General features: G+C 46.2%; 1 protein-coding gene and 1 long non-coding RNA gene across 3 annotated transcripts in view; one reads left to right on the top strand and one right to left on the bottom strand.

The window, feature by feature from the left end:
- LOC140391409 (uncharacterized) overlaps positions 1–17,457 on the bottom strand; it is a 68,856-nt gene extending 51,399 nt beyond the window's left edge. For both annotated transcript variants that reach the window (XR_011935052.1, XR_011935051.1), the window contains exons 1-2: positions 17,403–17,457; positions 16,401–16,518 (exon numbers count right to left, since the gene is read on the bottom strand). This is a non-coding gene — a long non-coding RNA (uncharacterized lncRNA). The remainder of the gene's footprint in view (positions 1–16,400; positions 16,519–17,402) is intronic.
- A 401-nt stretch (positions 17,458–17,858) lies between these two features.
- LOC140391637 (uncharacterized) overlaps positions 17,859–26,839 on the top strand; it is a 108,860-nt gene continuing 99,879 nt past the window's right edge. The window contains exon 1 of the mRNA XM_072476322.1: positions 17,859–18,355. Coding sequence (XP_072332423.1) covers positions 18,023–18,355 — 333 coding nt within the window. The 5' untranslated portion in view covers positions 17,859–18,022. The remainder of the gene's footprint in view (positions 18,356–26,839) is intronic.

Consider the following 26,839-nt stretch of genomic DNA (forward strand, 5'->3'; position numbering starts at 1 on the left):
AATCAGCTTTTATTTCCAAACTGGATTTACTTAAAGGTTACTGGCAGGTACCTTTATCCAAAAGGGCGAAGGAGATTTCAGCTTTTGTGACTCCAGATGGTATATAGCAATTCAAAGTTATGCCATTTGGCATGAAAAATGCACCAGCCACATTTCAACAGTTAACTAACAAAGTTGTTTTAGGATTACCCAATTGTGCCGTATACATCGACGATCTGGTCATTTTCAGCCAGACATGGACAGAATATTTGAAACATCTGATGGACTTATTCGATCGACTTCAGGAGGCGGGTTTGGTGATAAACCTAGCCAAAAGTGAATTTGGAAAAGCCCAAGTCACTTTCCAAGGATTATCATAGAATTTACAGTGCAGAAGGAGGCCATTCGGCCCATCGAGTCTGCACCGGCTCTTGGAAAGAGCACTCTACCCAAGGTCAACACCTCCATCCTATCCCCATAATCCAGTAACCCCACCCAACACTAAGGGCAATTTTGGACACTAAGGGCAATTTATCATGGCCAATCCACCTAACCTGCACATCTTTGGACTGTGGGAGGAAACCCGAGCACCCGGAGGAAACCCACGCACACGCGGGGAGGATGTGCAGACTCCGCACAGACAGTGACCGAAGCCGGAATCGAACCTGGGACCCTGGAGCTGTGAAGCAATTGTGCTATCCACAATGCTACCGTGCTGCCCTTAGGAGTTTCTGATACCCTCAAGACGAAGGGAAATAATGCGATTTCTTGGCATGAGTGGATTTGATCGAACATTTGTGCAAAAGTTTTGACGCATGATTGCTCTACTGATGGACTTGCTGAAGAAATGTCGAAAATTTCAGTGGACAGCGGACTTTCAACAGGCATTTGATGGCCTGAAAGTTGTGATGACCAATGCTCCTGTATTGGAGAATTACAAGGGACTCTGCGATCAGATTGAACTAAAGTATCTGACTTTAAAGAGAAATGTGGAGACGTAGATAAATGGATGGATCATGCAGAGACCTTCTTGTTCAAAGAGACTGTCAATCAGGAAGGATTTCAGTTGGAGGAAGTAGAACAAAAATGGACTATATTACTATACCTGTTTGCGTGTGTTATTATTTTTTGAAACAAAAAAGTATATTTACTGTGTGCATTTCTTAAAGGATAGTGAAAAGGTGAAAAATGAAACAATCTTGAAGTTGATGATTTATTTATTTTTCTTGGGGAGAGGTGTCATGTGAGAGTACCTTTAAGAAATGGGTGTTTATAAATGGGTGTGTGTATAATAAATATTTGTAGTGAAAGTACCTTTAAGAAATGGGTGTTTATTACTGCAGTGATGTCAGAGAGTGGGTGGAGCTGGGCTGTCTGTCAGCTTTTTACTTTTGCTTTCGGCTGTTTGCTGCAGGGTGTGTATTAGTTTTGTTTTCAGTGTTGGAGCTGACGCCAGACAGAGCAGGTGCACTGTTGATCTCTCTGCCATGAAAAGACTATCTCTTGATCATTTGGTGAATTCAGGATTATAAATGTTCCCTTGGAAGGCGACGGGCCCAGACGGGATCCCTGGTCGTGCACTCAGAGCCTGCGCGGACCAGCTGGCAGAGGTATCTACGGGCATTTTTAACCTGTCCATACTCCACTCCAAGGTCCCCACCTGCTTCAAGAAGACCACCATCATACCGGTACCAAAAAAGAACCAGGCAACATGCCTCAATGACTACCGACCAGTGGCCCTGACTTCAGTCGTAATGAAGTGCTTCGAGAGGTTGATCATGAAGCGCATCACCTCCATACTCCCAGAACGCCTTGATCCACTGCAATTCGCATACCGCTGCAACCGGTCCACATCAGACACCATTTCCCTGGCCCTACACTCATCCCTAGAGCATCTCGAAAACAAGGACTCCTACATCAGACTCCTATTTATTGACTACAGCTCCGCCTTCAACACCATAATCCCAGCCAAGCTCATATCAAAGCTCCAAAACCTAGGACTTGGCTCCCCACTCTGCAACTGGATCCTCGATTTTCTGTCCAACAGACCACAATCAGTAAGAATGAACAACAACACCTCCTCCACAATAGCCCTCAACACCGACGCCCCGTAAGGCTGCATACTTAGCCCCCTACTCTACTCCCTGTCCACACACGACTGCGTGGCAAAACGTGGTTCCAACTCCATCTCCAAGTTTGCTGACGATACAACCATAGTGGGCCAGATCTCGAATAACGATGAGTCCGAATACAGGAGGGAGATAGAGAACCTAGTGGAATGGTGTAGCGACAACAATCTCTCCCTCAATGCCAGCAAAACTAAAGAGCTGGTATTGACTTCAGGAAGAAAAGAACTGTATACACCCCTGTCAGCATCAACGGGGCCGAGGTGGAGATGGTTAGCAGTTTCAAATTCCTCGGGGTGCACATCTCCAAAAATCTGTCCTGGTCCACCCATATCGACGCTACCACCAAGAAAGCACAACAGCACCTATACTTCCTCAGGAAACTAAGGAAATTAGGCATGTCCACATTGACTCTTACCAACTTTTACAGATGCACCATAGAAAGCATCACCATAGAAAGCATCCTATCAGGCTGCATCACAGCCTGGTATGGCAACTGCTCGGCCCAGGATGGCAAGAAACTTCAGAGAGTCGTGAACACCGCCCAGTCCATCACACAAACCTGCCTCCCATCCATTGACTCCATCTGCACCTCCCGCTGCCTGGGGAAAGCGGGCAGTATAATCAAAGATCCCTCCCACCCGGCTTACTCACTCTTCCAACTTCTTCCATCGGGCAGGAGATATAGAAGTCTGAGAACACACACGAACAGACTCAAAAACAGCTTCTTCCCCACTGTCACCAGACTCCTAAATGACCCTCTTATGGACTGATTTCATTAACACGACACCCTGTATGCTTCATCCGATGTCAGTGCTTTTGTAGTTACATTGTATATGTTGCGTTGCCCTATTATGTATTTTCCTTTATTCCCTTTTCTTGTCATGTACTTAATGATCTGTTGAGTTGCTCGCAGAAAAATACTTTTCACTGTACCTCGGTACACGTGACAATAAACAAATCCAATCCAATCCAATCAATAGTGAATGTAAACCTAATGTGCTTCTGTTGAAAGGTGTTTCTTTTGTCTTCTGGATGTTGTTTGGAAAGTTATTAAGGATTACTTAGTGTTGTATTCTTTGGGGTTGTATTTGAATTGATGGCTGCTAAGATGTTCACTGTATGTTTTAAAAGGGTTAATTTGAGTTCATAAAATAAATATTGTTTTAATTTAAAAGTACTGTAAAGCTCTGTTTGCACCATACCTGTAGAGTGGGCCGTGTGCTCCCCATAACCACAATCTATTAAAAGTTGTGGGTCAGGTGAACTCCATGATACATTTTGGGGTTCTCTAGACCTTGGCCCATAATAATTAAAACATAACACAAACCATGCAGAAGTGACATTTTCTTGACACAATGGGGATAATTTCATGAACTTGCAATCCCATATGGAGCTCCTTGGAAGCACATAGCTGGAATTTACACACCCTCACAAAATAATTCCAACCAGTAGAATCAATTATGGGGAACACACACCCAAATTCTCAATACATTCACCCAGGAGGTGAAGGTCTGTACTGGTGGGCAGGGGGCGAGGTAGGAAAGTGGCTGTGGAGGTGAATTTGTTAGATGACCTCTAATTACTTCAATATAACAATTTATTATAAAGCATAATCAGTGAGCCTGGTGATACAATGAGCATCCCACATTTCCTCTCTGACATCAGTAAATCCAAAGTAGTTTGATTCTGCCCATGGACTTTAAATGAGGCGAATGACTATCTTAGTCACTGCTGCTGGGAAGATGGACAGTTTTGCTAATATTTGACTAGCTGTCGGAAAGATATTTTCAATATACCTGCTACTTTTTGGACTTCACTAAATGCATCAGAGCTGTGCATTGCACAATGCGGGGATATAAATTAGAATATTGTACGTGATGTTACCATGGTTAAAATAAACACAGCTTTTCCGGTTCCACCTCAATGTCCCTTTAAAAACATTGATACAGATAATGTATTAAAATAAGGAATTAAAATGTTTTCAACTTCATTAAAGTCCAATGATTTCCAATTTAATTCTTATCCCTACTATAGCACCACACTAATCTCTACATCAAAGTACCTTTGGGCACTCTTTCAATTTAGCTGTCACCCGTTAATGGAGACAGTTCTTTTCATGGGGCATTTTCTCCATAACCAATTATTTCCTGGGGTATGTCAATAAGAATATATTTAAATGCTGGAGCTAATGGAATTACTTAATGAGGGCAATCTGATAAATGAATGATTTTATTTCGGTCACAACATTTTAATTAGCAGGGTTCAATTTCAATTCTGTGGAATAGTCTCTGAATGAATAGTGAGCACTTATGTATGAGACAAACTTCTCCCCTTTCACAGTTTGGGCTTGGATGAAAATTTCCAACTGGGTCCTGTCTCTGGTGAACAGTATCTTGAAATTACTGACGCATGTAATCCAATATTATTGTCAAATGCATTTGTAGTTATTGGTGGTTATATATTGTTTGATTATAACCTGTAATTCATAGAGTATGTATCCCAGCAGGTGGTAGTGCCTGCAGGTTTTATAATACTTAATTTGTAGCAATCAATTCGCTGAACATTTTGCATGCAATTCTCATTACCCATGTAAAAAGTGATTAGCATAATGTCCTGTGCATCTGATTTCATTTGAATTCTGGTTTCTTAATGGGCAACATGAATATGATTACTGAACATGCAATTTTGCCCATGAAGTTTTAATTTAAGGCAATGTTTAGCTATAATTTTCACTGGAATTGTTCTACTTTCAGCTTCATATTTGAAGATTACGTGACAATTATAAATTAGAAAGGGTAACTTTTGAAAATTTTCAGTATTCCCTGACGCAACATTCCTGTTGTGCCTGACACATATTAAATTCCACTGTCTCATCACCACATGATCTCATCACCATTTGAAAGCCCACTTACAATTAAATAGTATTGAGTAGATTTTGAGTTCTCACCCATGACGAATACCGTACAAACCACAAGCATGGGATAGGAGATTTCTAGGCCTGACACCTTTGATTTGCTGTTAATTGAAATCAACCTACAAGTTCCCTCAGTATGAACTGTAATATGGGGAAATGCGACCCTTTTGGTGCACTTTTGAACTTGTGATATAAAGCAGAGAACTGAGAAAAGGATAATTTATTAGCTGTCGAGCAATGGTTTCCATTTGTGGGTGAGCTCAGATCAAGGATAATAAAAACGAGACAGCCATTAACAAATCGAATAGAGAAGTTTGAAGGGATTGCTTTATACAGTGAGAGTGGTATAAAGGTGTAATTTGCTGCCATACGGAGTGTTTGTAGTAGAATGAGTTAATAGTTTTAAGGTGAGACTTACTTTGTCCTAGATAGTGTCGAGCATCTTGAGTGTTTTTGGGATGCACTCATCCAAGCAAGTGGAGAATATTTCATCACACTCCTGACTTGTGCCTTATAGATGGTGGAATTAGATGGCTTTGGGAATCTGGAAGTGAGTTATTCACTGCAGGATTCCCAGCCTCTGACCTGTCTTTAGTGGTCACAGTATTTATATAGCTGGTCCAGTTGGGTTTCTGGTCAATATTCACCCCCAGGATGTTGTTGGTGGAGGTTTCAGCAATGGTAATGTCATTGAATGTCAAGAGAAGATGGTTATATTCTCTCTTAATGAAGATATTCATTGTCTGGCACTTGTGTGACTTGTCACTTCACAGGTTGGCATCTCAATGTAGGCATGGCTGATGCTGTTCCTGGGATGCTCTCCTGCATTCCTTATTGAACTATGGTAGATCCCTTGGCTTGATACTGACAATTGAATGAGCGATATAAAAGCAAAGTCACCATAGTCCCAGGTGACCATAGGCTGCTTTCCCCTCTGAGGAGGAGAGCTGACTGGTGTGACTTAATCTGAGGATCACCATACTTCAGGCGAAGGGCAAGATATAACTGAATCCTACCAGTTACTCCAGACCCACACAAGGTGGACAACTGTTAACTGCCCTCTGAAATAAATGAGGAAAGCATATTGTTGTACCAAACCACCACAGAAAAGTTTTTTAAAAACCAGGATGGGCAACAACCTTGGCATCAGAAACAACATTGGCACACCGTGTTCTGTCAACCCTGTAATGTCCTCCTTACTAATATTCAGGGGATATTTATGAATGACCGCAGCCAGCACAGGAACTGAACCCACGTTGGCTGGCCTTGCTCTGCATCACAAACGAGCTGTCTAGCCAAGTGAGCTAAACCGGCTAAGTGATATACCAGGTCATAGGTGTACAGATTGCAGCTGCAGAAGATCCACAGCACTAATTTTGATGCCAGATATGTTTTGAATCTATTCCATTTAGCATAGTGGTAGTGCCAAACAACACGATGGGCAGTATCCATAGGACGATCGGACTTTGTATCCACAAAGACTGTGCAATGGTCACCCCTACTAGTACTGTCATTAATTGTGACAAGCAGATTAGGAAGGGTGAGGTCAAGTAGGTTTTTCCCTCTTATTGGCTCCCTCACCACCTGCTGCTGGCAGATACATCTTTCAGGGCACAGCCATCTCACTCCGTTGTCCTAACCAAGCCACTCTTGGTGATTGTCATTGAAGTCCCCTACCCAGGATACACTGTGTGCCCTTGCTACCCTCAGTGCCTCTTTCAAGTATTGCTTAGCGTGGAGGAGTACTGATTCATCAGTGTGGTAGATGACAATCAGCAAGAGGTTTATTTGTCCATGTTTGGCCTGATGCCATGAGACTTCATGGGGTTTGGAGCCAATGTTGATGACTCCCAGGCAATTCCCTCCTGGCAGTATAGAACTGTTGTCGCTGCCTGTCATGTGTCTGACCTGCTTGGAGGGCAGGCATATCCAGGGATGGTAATGGTGGAGTCTGAGATATTGGTTGTAGGTATGATTCAGTGAGTATGACAATGTCCAGCTGTTGCTTGACTAGTCTGTGAAACATCTCTCCTAATTTTGGCACAAGCCCCTAAATATTAGTAACGAGGACATTACAGGGTTGACAGAACATGGTGTGCCAATGTTGTTTCTGATGCCTAGGTTGTTGCCCATCCTGTTTGTTTTTACTTTTCTGTGGTGGTTTGGTACAACTATATGCCTATATGTCTATTTCCGAGGACAGTTAAAAGTTGGCCATATTGTGTGGGTCTGGAGTAACCGGTAGGATTCAGTTATTTCCTTCACCATCTGGTTATCCTGAAGAGAACACTCACTCCCACTGTCTCCGTTTCACCTTTAAAGTATACATTTAGATTCTATTCCTCCACTTCCTTTATTCCTCTATCCATTTCCCTCTCGTTTCAGAAAGGTAACTAAAGGCCTCCTTGTCCCTTTCCTCTCCACTTCCTCAATCCTGCATCCCTTTCCTCACCACCATGTGTTTTCGCCCCAGCAACCTAATACTTCCTATCCCCTATAGTTTTCATCAGCCGCCTAAGCACCAAGCCATCTTTCCAGCAGTATGTTGGGAATGAAGCAATTTGTTTCTAAAATGTTTATAGTGCTATGTTCTAATCTTCTTTTAAAATAAATTTACTGTACCCAATTGTTTTTTTCAAATTAAGAGGAATTTAGCGTGGCCAGTCCACCTAACCTGCACATCTTTGGCTTGTGGGGTGAGACCCACGCAGACACGGGGAGAATGTGCAAACTCCACACAGACAGTGAACCGGGGCAGGGATCAAACCCGGGTCCTCAATGTGTAAGCAGCAGTGCTAACCACTGCACCACCGTGCCTCCCAGTGCCATGTTCTATTCATAGTTCCAAAAAATATTTTAATAACAAATTGCAGAGAAGGGTGACACAGTGGCTCAGTGGTTAGCACTGTTGCTTCACGGCGCTAAATACCCGGGTTTGATCCTGGCCCCGGGTCACTGCCTGTGTGGAGTTTGCATATTCTGCCCGTGTTTGTGTGGGTCAGCCTCCCCGAACAGGCGCCGGAATGTGGCGCCTCGGGGTTTTTCACAGTAACTTCATTTGAAGCCTACATGTGACAATAAGCAATTTCCATTTCCATTCCATTCCACCCTCACAACCCAAAGATGTGCAGGCTAAGTGGATTGGCCACACTAAATTGCCCCTTATTTGGAAAAAGTACAATTGGGTACTCTGAATTTAAAAAAAAAACAAATTGCTGGTCAATTTGTGGAGGCAGAGCATGGTGACAGGGAAGTCAAGTAAGGTGGTAGGTGACCAAGGCAGGGTGTGAGGATTGTCATAGGCATGAACGAGTATCAAAAAGCTTGCCTGGACTGGCACAATGGGCTAGCATGAAAAATGGGGAGAAAGCAGCCACGGTCCCAAGCTAATGAAATCTGTGTGGTTTGCCAGGCCTTGGGAAGAGAAAGCTGATAGGAAGGCGGAGATATAATAGCCTGTCAGACAACAGCAGATTGAATGAAACTCAGATGGTAGCAATGAGAAATGAAAGTAGCAATTAAAAGAAACCCCCCAAGGGAAGACTAGCTGGGATAAATTCAGATTAAAAACCAACTAAATAAATTGTTATATAAGAGAATGGAGCTGCTAGACAAAGTTCAGAAAAACAACAGTGCCATCTAGTGACAGGCAAATATAATGGCACTTTAGAGTTGAAAATAGCACCCAGATATGACAAAATTATGATACCATAAATACCTTTGCAAAGGAAAAATGAATACTAGCTCCAAGATTGTTATTACAGAAACAATGCTGATTTCCAGTGCAATTCATGATAGGTTCTGAAGCCTTGTTGGGAAAATAAAGCCAACCAGGATCAGCTAACAGTGAAATGAAAAATGAAGGTGGTTAATATTTACACAGAGGAATAAACTAAAGGGGAATAGATAGGGTGAAACTTAGAGAGAAAAGATAACACAGGCATCATGATCGGAAAACAAAATCAAATTTGGTACATTGCAATACGCGAGGAATAAACTGAGATAATTAATTTTACATGAAGTTCTAAATGCAGTAGCATTTTTAAAAATCTTGCTATAAACTAGACAAGAAGGGAAAATAAGATATCAGATGCAGTATATGCAGGCGATAGAGAATATTTGCCACCTCTGTGCAATTTTTCCAAAGGTGGCACCTCAGGGATGACAGCCAGCTGCTTGTAGTGGTGGACAGTCAATAAGGGTGATTAAGCAGCTTCTTGAGAAATCTATTGCAATTTGTCAGAATCCCATGGACTCCACAGAGGTTCAGCACCTCTTCCAAGTTGATGAGCCACTGCCTATAGCGACAGACATTAAAAGGGGAATCAACAAAGAGGAGGTCAAGCATGGTCAATGACCTGCCATACTTTTAGCAGATCTTTCAGATTGGGAGTGCCGATGGAGGGGATGGGATTTGAAGTGGGGCTCCTTCTGGGCTGCAATGAGTGCCAGATTCATCTCAGCATTCCATGGACATCCCATTTCCTGCACAAAGTGCCTCAGGGAACTCTGACAGAGCCACACATTTCCCTTTGCTGATCCACAAGCACCAACTTATTTATGACTCTCAAGGCTCAGTATCTCCAGAGCTTGGTTGCAGCTGTCCTCTGTCCATTGATGGGCATTGTTGAGATCTGACGCTGCCTCTATCAGCTATTCCTGCTATTACGATCCTGACCATACCCCAATAGAGGCTAGGATACTCGACCGAACCCTAATATTTTATTTTACTTTGTAAGACTGTGCGGAAATAATGATTTGCTCCAGGAGTGATTGCATAGAAAAATAGGGTTTGGTTATTTTTAAAACATAACTTTATTATGAATAACAATATTCAGTTGGTTTTACCTTCAAACCCGAAATGAACAACTACAATTACATCTTAACACTACTACTCCATTTCCCATTAAACAACAAGAAACAAAATATACAGCTCTCAATCCAGCTTAAACAAGCAAGGGCTAAAATAATACTTGCATTCCAAAATAGATCCTGGCTCTTGTGAGAACCCCTTCAGATTCTATCTGAATATCGTCAAATGGCTGCTTTACTTGAGTTGTTTCGGTTTTTTCTGTGGCTCCAGACAAGGCTGCTCTGTTTTTAACTATTAGCACTTTTTAAGCTATCTCACTGGGAATGAAAACTGCCTCTCTTGTAATTCCACAAGGGTTGCCAGATCAAGGGTGACTTCTTTTTAGTTTTCCCCCAACACACTAACCTTCTAATGCTTTCAAAGTGGCTCTGTGTCGCTCTGAGCTCCACCCAGCACTGATCTCATCTCCTCAAGATTAAAAAAATGTGGGTGTGATTCTCCATTCCTGAGACTAAGTGTTGACACCAGGGCAGGATTTGTGGGCTTCCACGACAGCAAGACTGGTTGAGGGGCTAGCACCGGTGCCATGTGGAACACAATCAATTCCAATGAGAAACGGTGCGGGATTCATCAGAGTCACAATTCACGTTGAGGAGGCTTACAAGCTTCAGCCGCATATACACACTTCACTCCCCACACTCCATCCCAGCCAAAAGGATGGCATTGGTTGTGCTGGAGCGCACCCATACTGCTGATGGGTTGGCTGGGGCCAGAGGGCACCTAGGGGCTGGCCTGGAGGACAACTGTCAGCCAACAATGGCGATGTTGGACACTTTTCGTATACCCTCCCTCTCCCTCAGCAGCCACGGCATCTATATCACGATTTTTAAAAGCACAAGTGAACCTCGCCGCCGGGAATTCCCCCCAGTGGAGTCGGAGAATCACGGAGGCCCGGAGAGCACCGGGTCAGGCCCACTAATGATATACCAACAGCGTTTACTGTACATGCAGAGTGGAACGCATTGACGCCACTGTCGAGGCGACGGAGAATTGCAATTTGGCGTGAAACCGGCGCCCGTCACAATTTCGGCATCGGAACCGATTCTCCCTACAATCGCGTTTTCTGATTACGGTGTTGGCCGATGGAGAATCCCGCCCAACATATCTGCAGGCAGGCTGCAAATCATTAACTCTCTAGGGACCTCCCTAGTCAAACCATACTATCCCCAGGCTTTTAACCCTTAAATTGCCCACTACAATGATAATCCAAATTTCCTAAAATCTTCCAATCATCATGTTTTGACATGACAAGAGCATATGGTGTTGGGGCTGATACAGTAGCGTGGATAGAAGACTGGTTAATTAACAGGAAACAGTAAGTCAGAATGAATGTATCATTTTCAGATTGGCATATTGTGACTAGTGAAGTGTTGCAGGGATCAGTGCTAAGGTTCAACTACTTACGACTTGGATGAAAAGTTAAATTCTATTGTACCCATATTTGCTGACGATACAAAGATAGATAGGAAAGCAAGATGTGAGAAGGGTACAAAGAGTTTGCAGAGGAATATCAATAGGTTACGTTAGTGGATAAAAATGTCACATTAAGTGTAAAGTGGAAAATATGAATTTGTGCACTTTGGCACGAAGAATAGAAAATTGGGATATCTTATGAGGAAAGATTGGACAGGTTGGGCCTGTATCCGTTAGAGTTTAGAATAATTAGGTGATGTTCATTAAAACATAAAATCCTATGGGGAATTGACAGGGCAGATGCTGCGATGTTTCCTCTTACAGGAGATCCTAGACCTGGAGCTCAGATTAAAAATAAGGAGCGGGATTCTCCTTGCTGCCAGCTCCATTTTCCAGCACAGCACAACCCTGCCAGCAGCGGGATCCTCTGTCTGACAGCCATTCCCATTGTGGGCACCCCCACGTCGTTGGGAAATCCGTGGGCGTGCTGCCAGCGAAGCGGAGGATTCCGCCAACAGAGAATCCAGTCCAAGGTATTTCCCATTTAAAATGGAGATGATGAGATTTATTTTCTGTCACAGGGTAGTTAGCCTGCACTGGAGTGCTGCTATGAGCTGTAGTAGAGTGCTTAAGATGGAGTTTGATGACTGAGGGAATTTGGTGAAGAGGACAGGAGGTGCTCCTTTCCCTTTTTACTTTTCCTCAGAAAAGAGAGCAGCAGCCTTGATAAATACGACCAGGCGATTATTTTTAACTGTCGTAATTTGCTGATAGCACAAAGATAGATGGGAAAATAAGTTGAGATGAGGACATAAGGAGACTACAAAAAGATATAGATAGGTACAGTGAGTGAGCAAAAATCTGGCAAATGGAGTATAATGTGGGAAAATGTGTAATTATCCATTTTTACAAGAACAATAAAAAAGAATATTATCTAAATGGTGAGAGATTGCGGAGCTCTGAGACGTAGAGAGATCTGGATGTCTTAGTGCATACATCAAAAAAGGTTAGTATGCAGGTACAACAAGTAATTAGGATTGTGAATAAAATGTTATCATTTATTGCAAAGTGAATTAAATACAAAAGTAGGGAGGTAATGGTTCAGTTATACAGAACACTGGTGAGATCATATCTGGAGTACATTGGACAGTATTGGTCACGTTATTTAAGCAAGGTGTAAATGCGTTCGAAGCAATTCATGGAAGCAGTTCAGAGAAGGAATACCATACTAATATCTGGAATGGGTGGCCTGTCTTATGAGGAAAGGTTGGATAGGCTATAAGACCATAAGACATAGGAGCAGAATTAGGCCACTCGGCCCATCGACTCTGCTCCGCCATTCAATCATGGCTGATATTTTTCTTATCCCCATTCAAGCTGATGAGTTGCACAAATCAGACAAGTGCATCACCTGGACATTGCACAGGTGTTATGGGCCAGGGTTTAGAGAACCCAAAAGTGTATCATGGAGTTCACCTGACCCACAACTTTTAATAGATTGTGGTTATGGGGAGCACTCAGGACTACTTTACAGGTGTGTTGCAACAGAGCGCTAAAGTACTTTTAAATTAAAACAATGTTTATTTATGAAACCAGTTAACACTTTATAAACCCACAGTAAACATCTTAACAACTGTCAACACCAATCAGCCCCACAGATACAATATTCTATAAGTAACCCTTAACCGTTCCTTGCAACATCCATAAGACAAAAGTGGCGAAATTCTCCGGTATCGGCGCGATGTCCGCCGACCGGCGCCAAAAACGGCGCAAATCAGTCCGGCATCGCGCCGCCCCAAAGGTGCGGAATCCTCCACGTCTTATGGAGCCCAGCCCTAACCTTGAGGGGCTAGGCCCACGCCGGACTGATTTCCGCCTCGCCAGCTGGCGGAAAAGGCCTTTGGTGCCCCGCCAGCTGGGACGGGCATCTCCGGGCGGCGCATGCACGGGAGCGTTAGCGGCCGCTCACGGCATCCCTGCGCATGCGCTGTGGAGGGAGTCTCTTCCGCCTCCTCCATGGTGGAGACCGTGGCGAAGGCGGAAGGAAAAGAGTGCCCCCACGGCACAGGCCCAACCACGGATCGGTGGGTCCCGATCGCGGGCCAGGCCACCGTGGGGGCACCCCCCGGGGCCAGATCGCCCCGCGCCCCCCCCCCCCCCCCCCCAGGACCCCGGAGCCCGCCCGCGCCGCCTTGTCCCGCCGGTAAGGTAGGTGGTTTAATCCACGCTGGCGGGACAGGCATTCTAGCAGCGGGACTTCGGCCCATCCGGGCCGGAGAATCGCGGGGGGGCCCGCCAACCGGCGCGGGGCGATTCCCGCCCCCGCCGAATCTCCGGTGCCGGAGAATTCGGCAACTGGCAGGGGCGGGTTTCATGCCAGCCCCCGGCGATTCTCCGACCCGGCGGGGACAAGGCAGCGCGGGCGGGCTCCGGGGTCCTGGGGGGGGCGCGGGTGGGCTCCGGTGGCCTGGCCCGCGATCGAGGCCCACCAATTCGCGGGCGGGCCTGTGCCATGGGGGCACTCTTTTCCATCCGCCTTCGCCACGGTCTCCACCATGGTGGAGGCGGAAGAGACTCCCTCCACAGCGCATTCGCGGGGATGCCGTGAGCTGCCGCTAACGCTCCCGCGCATGCGCCGCCCGGAGATGTCATTTCCGCGCCAGCTGGCGGGGCACCAAAGGCCTTTTCCGCCAGCTGGCGGGGTGGAAATTAGTCCGGCGCGGGCCTAGCCCCTTAAGGTTGGGGCTCGGCCCCCCAAGATGCGGAGGATTCCGCACCTTTGGGGCAGCGTGATGCCGGACTGATTTGCGCCGTTTTTGGCGCCGGTCGGCGGACATCGTGCCAGTACCAGAGAAATCTGCCCCTGGGGCGCAATTCTCCCATTGGGATACTAAGACCCGACTCCGGAGTGTTTCACTCCGGCGTCGGAGGCCGTTCCCAGCCTCCTATTCTCCCGCCCCCGGGGGGCTAGGAGTTGCGCCGCGTCATTTACGCGCCCCGCGCCTTGTAAAAGCATGCGCGGTTGCCGTTCTCCCCGCGGCTGCCCCGCAAGAAAATGGCGGATCGATCTTGCGGGGCAGTGGAGAAAAGGAGGTCCTCCTTCAGAGAGGCCAGCCCGCCGATCGGTGGGCACCGATCGAGGGCCAGACCCCTTTTGAGCCCCCCCCCCCCGGTGCAGAAACCCCCCTCGCCCTCCCACATGCCGCTCCCCCCAGCGATCCCGCCGGCACCGACCAGGTGTGGATGGCGCTGGCGGGAAGCTGTCATGTTGGGCAGGCCGCTCGGCCCATCAGGGCCGGAGAATCGCCGCTCGCCCATTACCAACGGCAAGCAGCGATTCTCCCAGTGGCCAGCCGTGATTCGCGCCGTGCCGGTTTGGGGGGGATGGGAGAATCGCGTGCAGGCGTCGGGACGGCGTAGCGGGACTCGCACAGCGCCCGGGCGATTCTCCCACCCGGTGTGGGGGGGGGAATTTCGCCCCGGGTTTAAATTTAAATTTAAATTCTCTACTGACAGCAGTTATCACTTGAAATCACCCAAATGATCTGGAGAGTCTTAGATTGCAGAGATCCTTATACAGCTGCCTGCTTTTCCTGCAGCTACCCAGCTCTCAAAACGAAACTAAAAACCCACTACACACACCAGCTTTTGTTCAAAGCAAAAGTGAAAGACAGCCAGCCCAGCTCCACCCACACTCTGACATCATTGCAGCCATTCGATAAACACCCATTTCTTAAAGGAAAATCCACTACAGCTATTTAATAAACACGCATTTCTTAAAGGTACTCTCACATGACAAAGACACCTTGTTTGAAAGTTAGAGGCACTTAAATTTACCACTGGGTTTTCTTTTCCTGATTAACTGTGTCATGTTCTGCCAGAAATTTCCCAGTGCTCTTATCAGATCATGCCCTTGAGATCTGCCTCACCTTGGGCAGCACGGTAGCATGGTGGTTAGCACAATTGCTTCACAGCTCCAGGGTCCCAGGTTCGATTCCCGTCTTGGGTCACTGTCTGTGCGGAGCCTGCACGTTCTCCCTGTGTGTGCGTGGGTTTCCTCCGGGTGCTCCGATTTCCTCCCACAGTCCAAAGATGTGCAGGTTAGGTGGATTGGCCATGCTAAATTCCCCTTAGTGTCCAAAATTGCCCTTAGTGTTGGGTGGGGTTACTGGGTTATGGGGATAGGATGGAGGTGTGGGCTTGGGTAGGGTGCTCTTTCAAAGAGCCGGTGCAGACTCGATGGGCCGAATGGCCTCCTTCTGCACTGTAAATTCTATGATTCTTTCCTAATTAAGACACAGTGTGAGCTAGGACATTACATGGAAAAGGTCCCTACTCCCTTCAGAATTAGAAACATACGGAAAACATAGAATCCCTACAGTGCAGGGGGCCATTTGGCCCATCGGGTCTGTGCTGACCCTCTGAAAGAGCACCCTATCTAGACCTAATGCCCCGCCAAACCATGTGATATCACCTAACCTGCACATCCCTGGACACCAAGGGGCAATTTTTATCATGGCCACTCCACCTAACCTGCACATCTTTGGACTGTGGGAGGAAATCGGGGCACCCAGAGGGAACCATGCAGACACGGTGAGTACTCCACACAGTCACCAAAGGTTGGAATTGAACCCTGTCCCCAACCGCTGTTAACCTTCAGATCATTAGACACTAAGCGGCAAATTGGCTTTGGCCAATCCACCTAAACTGCACATCTTTGGACTAGGTGAGGAAAGCGGAGCACCGGAGGAAGCCCACGCAGACACTGGGAGAATGTGCAAACTCAACACAGACGTCACCCAAGGCCAGTATTGAACTTGAGTCCCTAGCGCTGTGAAGCAGCAGTGCTAACCATTGTGCCACCCATCAGTTAGGTCAAATAGCTTTCCCAGTACCTTTTATTAATAATGCTTGCAGGCTTATTAAGTTAATGCTTGATTCAGCACCATTCTTTTTGTCTGGTTCGTCAGCTGTCTGTTAAGTTAAAAGCTGTCTTGTTAGTTAAAATGCATCAGAACATAAGAATAGGAGGATCTTCAGCACCTCAAGTCTGTTAAATCATTCATGGCTGGTCGATACTCCATTTACTTGCCTTTTTTCCATATTTTGTGATACCATGACCCAACAAAATATATTCATTGCAGTACTGAAATTTTCAATGACCTGGCATCCAGTCTTTTGAGGGTGAGAATTTCAGGTTTCCACAAATCCTGGTATGAAAAAGGGGTTTTAATTAAGGATTAACTGTACAGAAACAAAAATGTAAGAACTATTCTCTTCAAGTACATAAACAGAGCATCAGAATTCCACTGATGAGAAATAGGAAACAAGGAGACTGAGGTTTCTAAATGTGCCGAGATACAAGAGGGATGAATAAGGCTGCGAACCTAGTGTGATGCTGTTGTGTTGGTAGTCTACAGAAGGGATGTAAACTTTCCCTCATATTTTGTTCAGTGGCACCCAGCTACCCGAAGCACTGCTGTAGAATTGAAGAGTCTAGTCAGTACTTGCATGGTACGGGCTAAATCTGTGTACACATTTTGTGCAAGGGTCTTAAAAGAGGCACAGGACCTTCCTTTGCACATTAAAATTGATCCAGTGCTGATCCCCAGTGGCCAAAAGGGAAGCTTAAAAACAAGGACTAATATTGTGACCGTGCCATTGATAAAGTTTAGATACAATACCCTGCATGTCTAAATTGGAATAAGTTATGACACTTATATGTGGAGAAATGGGAAAGCACATACCAATTTATGTCCCAGGTCAACATATATTTGATGTGGAGATGCGGCGTCGCCAGGGGGGAGCACAGTAAGAAGTCTTACAACACCAGGTTAAAGTCCAACAGGTTTGTTTCGAATCACTAGCTTTTGGAGCAGTGCTCCTTGAAGCTCCGAAAGCTAGTGATTCGAAACAAACCTGTTGGGACTTTAATCTGGTGTTGTAAGACTTCTTACTGAACATATATTTGCTGTATGGGGGTCATGGCAAGTACCAGAATGTTGCCTCAGGCCCACGATGTGAATTATGTTTGATACCACTGCACTAAAAGTTCTGACACTCATTTTGTGCCAAAGCTTCTAACTTTGGTTACCTGCAAGGAAAAGTAAATGTGTCGTTTCCATACTCTGTTCACAGGCAGCAACAGGTGCACGTTGCTCTTTCCCGCGGCAAATGTAACCAGCCAACGAGCGTCACACAATGGCTCCGTCTATCCGACAGGAGGCGGGGGGGGGGGCGGATTTCACCTTGATATTTAAATATAGGGGGGAAACCATCGCATCTTAAGTGTCAAATGAATAGTGGATATTGTATATCTATTGTTGCATGACTCTCGCCTGTTTTTGTGAATGATATTGTACTTTCTGGCCTTCTTCCAGCACGCTTCCCCATCCACACGCCCCTCCCACTTGGTAATGGGCTGAGCCACTGTGACTAAACAATGACCCCAAGCAGATGATGCCCGGGGCGCGAGGCCTTGCCGCTCAGTATCCGCGTTGACTCAACAAGTTGGGGCTGATTTGTTTTTCCGCAGGTTTAGGGGGGGAAAAAAAGTACTAGAAATCTGTGCGTCTTCCGTATCTTGAATCGTTCGGTTCTTGGATATTGGATCTAGTTTCTCCGTGACAACGAGGTTGAATCCGGGCTTTTTAGCCTGCGTGTGCGCGTGCGCAAAGGCGCAGGCGCACTTGCCGGCCGGCCTGCCGAGCCGCCATGTTAGCGTATCTGCTCGAGGTGCTGGGGCTGGATGAACCGGCGACTGAATCCTACTCGCTATCATGGTGGGGCGACGATCCGCCCCCCCAATCTGATTTTGCCATCTTGGGCGCTGTGCTGTACGACTTGGTCTCGCTCCTGTGGACCACCAACCTGGGCATCATCACCTCGGTGTGCGCCATTTTCGCCTTGGCCTCCTGCTTCCTGGCCTTCCTCACGACCGTTCTGGTCAAGTATAAGCAATGGTTGGAGAACAAGGAGGAGAAGAAAAGTTCGACGGTCGCGCTGAAGTCGGAAAAATGGACAAATGTTCAAGGTCCCTACCGTAAGGTGCGTTGTCCGGCAGGGGTGGTGCTGTAATTTGGTTGTCGAATGCTGCTCCCCGTTATGAACAGGCGACCTCTTGTTTAAGTGCAGTAGGTTGTAGTCCTCTGTTTAAGTTAAACAGAATAATTGATAGCCCACTTGCTGGTTCACTCCTCAGGGCAATGTCTTTGTGATGAATGTAAGAAATTGGAATATATATTTTATATGCATCCGGTGCAGTAATGGTTTTAAAAGTTTGGGTCAGGGTGTGTATATCTGCTGTGGTTACTTTTTGTAAAAAAAATCCTAATGTGAAAGAGCCAGACATTGTGGCTCCAAAAAGGAGCAATGAAGACGCTGTAAATGTGGGTTCATTATTTTTTCAATATATGCATATGTTTACAAGGAGAGGCCTAATGTGTTTTTGGGACATGCCGTGGCCGGGTGAAGCATTACGCCGGTTTCCTGAAGCTAAAATGCCTCACTGGATGAGGAACCTGCCCATTATGGGCGGGACCAAGGTGTGTTTACTTAATAGGCTGTAAACCTACCTACCTGGTGTCTACCAGCTTTCTGGGATCTATTAGCCTCACCAGGGAGATCCCATCTGGTGGTGGTGGTGGTCTCTCAGGCCATCAGAGGGCCTGAATGGCCAGGATAGTGGAGAGTGGCTCCCTGAAATGCAGGCACCTTGGCACTTCCAGGCAGACTCATGGCACTATGCCCAGGTGACACTGCCAGAGTGGCCCTCCCAAGAGTCGAGGCCTGAGGAAAGCCATGCCCATGAAAGGAGGCTAGATGGGGTTATGAAGGGTGGGGTGCAGGACGGGTAAGAAGGGACCTGGGGCAGTGGCCATGAAGAGTGAGGACCCTCGGACTCCATAGGAAGTTGTCTTCACTTGGGGATGGGGTACTGTCTGTGGGGGGTGCAGGGGGGAACATTGCCCATGAGTGGGGGGTGTGGAGGACCCACAAGCTCACTGGGATCCGGACACCTTTTCAAAATGGCAGCCCGATCTGAGTTCAGATCCTCCGTGATGAAAACATTTCTTAGGGTGGGTTAAACCGATGGAAACTCTCCAGGGCACAAAAAAGTGACTAAGTATCGTTAGATAGTGGTGGGAACCTGCTGATGAATCTCCATCAAAACCTGCCACAGATCATGAAATGAATTGTAATTATGCCAACCTAATTTATCTGGATGAACTTTATCAATTTTAAATTTAACTTGATTGACTTGTGACCCAGCCTGCTGTACGGCGATGCAATTATAATTTAATGCTTTTTGAAGTCTACTTTTTTTTTGTATTGATATATCAATATAAGTAAGATGTAATGTGTTTTTTAAAAATCATTTCTGAACTGTGTAATAAAATCATGTATTTGGTATCTGCAAAAAAAAAAAACCCGCCACAGATGACAACTTTAAAACTTTGCGTTAAATCACACCCACCGTGTTTAAACTTAAACAAATAGGTAATGGGATTTGAGTGGAATGAGGATAATATAATTAATGGGAGGAGCCAGAGTTTGTGTTTAGTGTTGGCTATCATCTGAATAGATTCTACAGAAGGCTGCCAGAGATTCAGCATTATTAGTCTGAGAGATCTCCCTCTCTCCCTTCAAGCAGTATCTTAAAAGATATCTCTATCCAAAGATTGGCAAGATACCTTGTTTGCTAACTTTATTTAAAGTGTTTTTGAACTGTGGTGGGATTTGCTTGATTGGGGGTAAAGGAGGTATCAGAAGTTATAAAGTCGTTTTATTAGTAAATATTGTTGAAATGGTATTTGTAAATTTTATTTCTGTGATAAGTTGGTTTTATACTGTTAATAAAGTTTGTTCTGATACCGTATCCCTATTTCTGCATAGAATCACTTCTGAAGAGAAGTGTCCTTTCCTTGCAGTTTTATAAAAATGTTTTAAATATTGGCGTTCCTGTCTAGTATCCTAGCAAATGTCGGGTCTGTCCTGCGATCGTAATACCGTCAAAATTTCAAACAATGCTTGGCGATAATACCAATGTCAGATGAAGCAGCAACTGTATCGTCCTGAGAAGAGATGTTGATTGGTCATTAAGTGGGTTCTGATTGACAGGATGACAACTTCAACAAAATTTATTTTTTCGGCAATACTCATGTTCTGTGCATCCAAATAGCTACAGCTGAAGTTGTGGCATCAATAGAGGTAAATGATTTCAATCTAATCACCATTCCAGAGACCGAGCTATAAGGTGAACAAGGTGGGGAAATAAATATTGCAGGGAACGGAACAGTGGCATATGACTGATGTACTGCAGGTTGTCCAGAAGATTTCTTGGCCAGCACATTCCAGAGCTGTGAACCCATGTCATCTCACTGTCCTTCTGAGGCTTGGTAGGAGAAACACAACACCTTTCCATCCAGTCTTAAAAAAAATACCCATCACCATTGCACTCTTATCTTTGGTGTTTTGTCTCTTTCCAATTTGTATATCCATGCAGCCACTTCTAATCACAAAGGCTTCAACGCAACATAGGACCTCAGATGAAGAATAAGCTATTCAGCCTTTCAGTAAGATCATGGCAGTTCTGGTTGTGGTCTAAGCTCCACATTCCTGTCTGCACCCCATAACCCTAATCTTTGACTAAAACATCTACCTAACACATAGAACTGTAGAATCCCTATAGCCAATCCACCTACCCTGCACATTTTTGGGTTGTGAGGGTGAGACCCATGCAGACACTGGGAGAATGTGCAAACTACACACAAGACAGTGACCTGGGGCCAGGATCGAGCCCATGTCCTTGACGCCGTGAGGTCGCAGTGGTAACCACTGTGCCACCATGCCTCATTCTTCTAAAAACAATGAGTACAGGCTTAATCTACTCAAACTTTTCTTCATAAAATAACCCCTTCATCCTGGAATCAGTCAAGTGGACATTCTTGAACTGCTTCTAATCCAAGTATATCCTTCCTTAACGAGACCAAAACTGCAAACAGTCCTCTAGTTACAATTGCACTATTCAACTCCCTGCTGCGCTCTACATAACTTGGAGCACATAACTTGGTGCTGCAATGGAGGGAGGAACTGCCTGAGGAGAAATTGGGAGAGGCACATTTCCTCTGAAGAGGAGGCCGTCGAGAGAAAGAAGTCAGCTGTGAGGCAATAGTAATAGTCCCGATGAGCAGACAAGCTTGGGGCGGGCTCAGTACTACTAAATTCATGGAGGGTGATGAGGACATCCACTGAGGACGTCTCACTTATCTTCACATGACAACTGTGTGCATTACTGTCCCATCTGACCTACAGCACACAATCTCCATGACAAGGTTCCTGTGATGGGGATGCTGCCCATAGTCCCTAAATTCCAAAGGATATTGTTAACTTACAGTGGGGACAGAGCTCGCAGAGCTTCTGTGAATGCCTGACTCCTGTCTGTCCACTCGCTTGCTCTCAATGACTAGGGTCATATGGTGATGCAGCGGGAAAAGCTTCACCTCTCCTGATCCTACGGCATCCTTTTTGAGCTGCACCCTTGATGTTCAATATTTCTGGAGACCGAAGTGGATGGGATGGGATGGGGGGGCACCTCAAAAGGTGCAAAGAGAACAATGGACAACGACTGGAATGAGTGGCACTACATTGTGGGAGACATCCTCATTCCCAATGAGATGCAGGCATTACTGCTGTGTTCTGTCACTGAATGGATAGGATAGCACCAATGTGCTGGAAACCTTGCACAAAGCACATGGAGGAAGCCCTGGACTGAGAACCCTCCTTTTATCTTGCGCAGAAATCAGGTTTTTAGGTCGGGTTTACAGGAACATAGCTCATCAGAACAAGGAACCATAGGAAGGGTGCAATTAGTGGGAGTTTATTTACAGAGGTGAGCATTACATTCAAATGCTTAATACCCGTGCCCACCCTGTGCAACCAGAGCTGCTTAACCTTTCTGATCCTGCTGCTACATCTTGGTGCATCCCCATCATCCACAGCCAGAGATGGAGACAACCTACTGTCTGTTATGCCTTGTTGTCCTTGTTGTGATGACCTTGGTGGGCATTCCTTGGAGGTCAGAGACCTAGGAGCTCCGACCTGCTTTTGAGGTCCTGCTGTGTGGCAGTGCCACACTCCTTGGCCTCTGGTGCTGGAGCTGACAAGGTAAGAGGAAGCGGGGATTCGGATGGGCATAACACTCCCTTGTCATCTGGCTGGATGGCCTCCGGGTGTGCACCAGCCGATTCTTCTCTGATGGGTGCCCAAGGCACCCCTTGCTTCCTCCTTGGCATAGCGGAGTAGCTGGAGTGAACGCTCAAATGCCCTGCTGTCCTTTGGCATTGACACTAATGGATCCCAGCAAATGCTTGCATCATGGAGTGCATGTCCTGCAGCACTTCAGAACAAAGGCTGTGCACCAAGGTCTCTGGCAGCCACCACCCTTGCTGCGATTACCTCATTGCCTTGCAGTGTCAGCACAACACCTCAGACATAAGGTAGATGGACTCCTCCATGCAGCCTTTCAATTTGAGGGGTTACCCAACTTCCTGTCCTAATTTTCTCATTTGAAGCTGGAGCACCAGGAACTGCGCCATGAGCAAGTGCGGAGGATCATCATCTGACTGAGATTCAGCAGATTCCTGGCCTCTAGCAATCCTCCAAGTGCTGACACCCTGAGATGTCCCTGCCTCAGCCGACTGGATCTGAAAGTGACGTGCTCACCAGCTGTTGACCCCAAGGCTACCCTAGAACTAAATTCCACCTAGGTGTCAGTGAGTTGGTGCAGTTGTGGGTGAGTGCTGTGATGCTCTTCTACTTTGAAGTTTGTGAATCACTCCTCTGCTGCTGTCGGGGCTGGACTTGTGGACTCCCTCGGCTGCTTTCCAGTTGTGCTTGCAAAAGTAAGTAAAGTTCATTAGTGCATGGCAGGGGCCCGAGAAACAGGAGACATGACTAAAGCATTGTTATCTGAAAAATGTTGCCTCCTTCATCGGCGCTGACATCAGCACCGGAGCGGTTAATGTACTTCCCGGATCTGTCTTTGAAGTCCATGAAGACTACGTCTTCTGGTCTTTATGATCTTGAGTACTGGCATCCTTCTGCCCGCTTGGGAGTACATCAGGTCGAAGTAGAATGTCAGAAAAAGTCCAGATTAGTTCCTTTTTATGCTATTTTGGTGAACGTGTGGATGAAGCAATCTAATATAGTGATTTCTCAACCAACTTCAATGAAATATTGAAAGCCTTTGATGAATATTTTAATCTGCACGTTGTGGAACACACATCTTAAAAAGAGGGATATAAACCTCCCAGTAAAACTGTAAAAGGTAAAAAGACATTAGGTGAGCAAACCACACAAGCATGCCAGAGAAGTATTAAGTCATAAAAATATGGCTTGCTATACCTGACACATACCCGAACTGCAATGGCAGGTGACAGTATGGAACAAGCAGCTGACTGTGAATGAAGAAAGCTCCGTCCAAGGTATACAAACCTCGAAAAATGAAATATGACTGGAAAATATCCTCGGACAGGAGAATTTTCCCCTTCTGTGCACCTGTTTCAACAAAGTAATGCAAGTCCAGGAGGCTCTGAGCCAAGCTTCATTCTACTTGCCTCATGATCAACTTTATAAAAAAAAAAAAAAAAAATTCCAGCAACCTTCTTCACCCTCATTGCATACCACCCATCCCCACTTGGCAAATATGCTGAACACAGCCAAACCTCCATCAAAATATCTTAGTACAATTAAACAGGGCAATGAAGAGAGGAGGAGAGAAAGCACATGGTAAAGAGGAAAAAGGGGAGGGGAGAGTTGTACGGTTAGGTATAAAGTGGATGCTGCAGCAGTAGGAGGTGAAGATGAAGAATGGAGGATGAGGTATAGGAAGCTAAGAAACAGCAAAGTATTTATAAATCACCTTTGGAGTAGAAGGAAGTCCCAAGACACTTTGCAGGAGCATTATTAAACAGAATTTGATACCGGGAGGTAGTTGGGCAATAGTCGAGTAATTTTTGATGAACATTTTAAGAGGGAAGAGTTGTTTAGGGATGGAACTCTAGAATTTGGGGGTCCTGGCAGCTGAAGGCCCAGTCGCCGGTGGTGCATTGATTAAAATTAGAGATTCTGAAGTGCCCAGAATTGGTGAGCACATGTATGACGTGGAGGAGATTGCAGAGTTAGGAAAGGACGAGGTCATGAAGGAATTTGAAGATGAGGATTAGAATTTTAACATATAAGCTTTCTTAACCTGGAGCCAATAAATAAATAGTGAGCACGCCAATAAATATATAGTTTTCACAGGAGTGTTATGAATGGAGGTGGTTCGGAGCAGGAGAAAGGCAAGAGTTTTAGAAAAGCTTCACAGCTCCTCAGTCCCAGGTTTGGTTCCCGGCTTGGGTCAGTGCCTGTGTGGAGTTTTCACGTTCTCCGCATGTCTGCATGGGTTTCCTCCGGGTGCTCCGGTTTCCTCCCACAAGTCCCAAAAACGTGCTGTTCGGTAATTTGGACATTCTGAATTCTCCCTCTGTGTACCCAAACAGGTGCTGGAATGTGGCGACTGGGGGCTTTTCACAGTAACTTCATTGCAGACAATACTTGTGACAATAAAGATTATTATCAATTTATTTATAAGTTTGGTGATTATCGTATTGGAGCAGTCAGGGATTAATGACCTCCGAAAAAACACATTATTGGTTAAGTCACTTATGTTTGAACTCTGCGGTTTGTGGGGCTAGAAATGACCATGCACTCGCTCAGGGTGCTTGTCTGGGATTGGAAATGTTAGACGGCGAATCTGGGGTACAGAATAAAATATAAGACACACCAGGGTTGTAGTAATAAAACAAAATGGCTGACCTCTGATTGTGGCCACGGAGTGAGAGGACCTTTTTCCCCTACTTATGGGGGATTTGATCGGTAAAATTGGAGACTGGTGAGGTAGAGGAGAGGAATCCCCCACCAGTTTATGGAGTCATGGACCAGAAGTGGTCTGCATAGGAGGGATGGTTGGGCAAAGAAGGGAGTGGAGCCTGCAGCCTAGGAAGACATGGCGGAGGCTCAGGGATTGGGATTGCCGGCCCAGTGGTCAATGGAGCAGCTGGTGAAATTCCTTCAGGAGAGCTTCGCCAAGCAAAGACATGAATACCTGGACCTGATTAAGACTGGGTTGACCGGGTGGAGCAAAGATTGGAAGCCCAGGGACAGGCGATCCAGAAGGTGGAAGAGACAGTGGCTGAGCACGAGGACCAGCTAACCGCGATGGTGGCAGAGATGGATCTGATGAGGGACCACCATAAAAATCTGCAGGCGAAGTTGGAGGTTCTGGAGAAAAGGTCGTGCAAGCAGAATTTGAGAATCGTTGGCCTCCCTGAGGGCATCGAGGGAGAGGACGCAGGAGCATATGTGGTGCCTATGTTCGAGAAGCTGCTGGGCTAAGGTGCGTTTTCGTGACCCTTGGAAGTGGGCCCTTGCGAGGAAACTGCGGATAAATGAGCCGCCGAGGGCGATGGTGGTACGAATGCACCGGTTCCTGGATAAGTAACAGATCTTGAGGTGGGCCAGACAGACGAGGAGCTGTAAATGGGGAAAATAACGAGCTGCGCATTTACCGGGACTTTGATGCGGAATTGGCCAAAAGAAGGGCGAGCTTCAACCAAGTTAAAACGGCTCTCTTCAAGAAGGGGGTGAAGTTCGGCATGTTGTACCCAGCTCCTTTGTGGGTCACTTAGTGGGTCAAGAACTGTATTTTGGATTGCCGGATGAGGCAATGAACTTTGTTAAGGACAAAGGACTGGCAGGTGATGGAGGACATTGAACTTGGGGGTGAGTAATTCTGTGACTATCTGGCTAAAATGTTCTTTTCTTTTTAGGCTGTGTAAGTAGTGATTTGTACCAATCTTTGGGCCATTGCTCAGTTTTGTATGCGGGTTAACTTTGTTCTTGTGGGGGAGGCTGGGTGGAATTTTCATTTGTGTTTGTTGTGGATTGTTATCTTTTGCATATGTATGTTTGAGCGGGGGGGGGGGGGGGTGGGGGGAGAAGGGAAAACAATAGGGGTAGGATGCTTGGTGCCATGGGAGGGGCCGACCGGGCTAGCTGGGCGGACTAGCTCACGGCAGCACAGTGGGGGCCGACCAGACTTTGATATGGGGGGTTGGGGTTGTTTTATTGCGTTGGGAGACAAAGGGCTGATCAAGAGGACTTGTGTATTCGCGTATTTGAAAAGGTTGAAGGCCGACGTGGCGAAGGCCGACGTGGCAATGTTAAAAGAGACACACCTGAGGGAGATGGGAAGAGTGAAGGACAGAGGGGGGAACACGGTCTTGGACCCATCGGGATGAATGGGGTGTTCAAGGAGTTTTATAGTCTGAAGGGTTGGAGTTTCCGAGGGTGGAGGAAGGGTTGGTGGAGGGGTTGGGAGCCTTGATTGTAGAAGTAGTGACGGGATTGGGGGCCATGCAGCCGGGCAAGGCCCCGGGACTGGATGGCTACCCAGTGGAATTTTACAATGTTTCCTGGGATGCTGGG

The sequence above is a fragment of the Scyliorhinus torazame genome, chromosome 15 (genome assembly GCF_047496885.1).
Source record: "Scyliorhinus torazame isolate Kashiwa2021f chromosome 15, sScyTor2.1, whole genome shotgun sequence".
NCBI classification, from domain to species: Eukaryota; Metazoa; Chordata; class Chondrichthyes; order Carcharhiniformes; family Scyliorhinidae; genus Scyliorhinus; species Scyliorhinus torazame.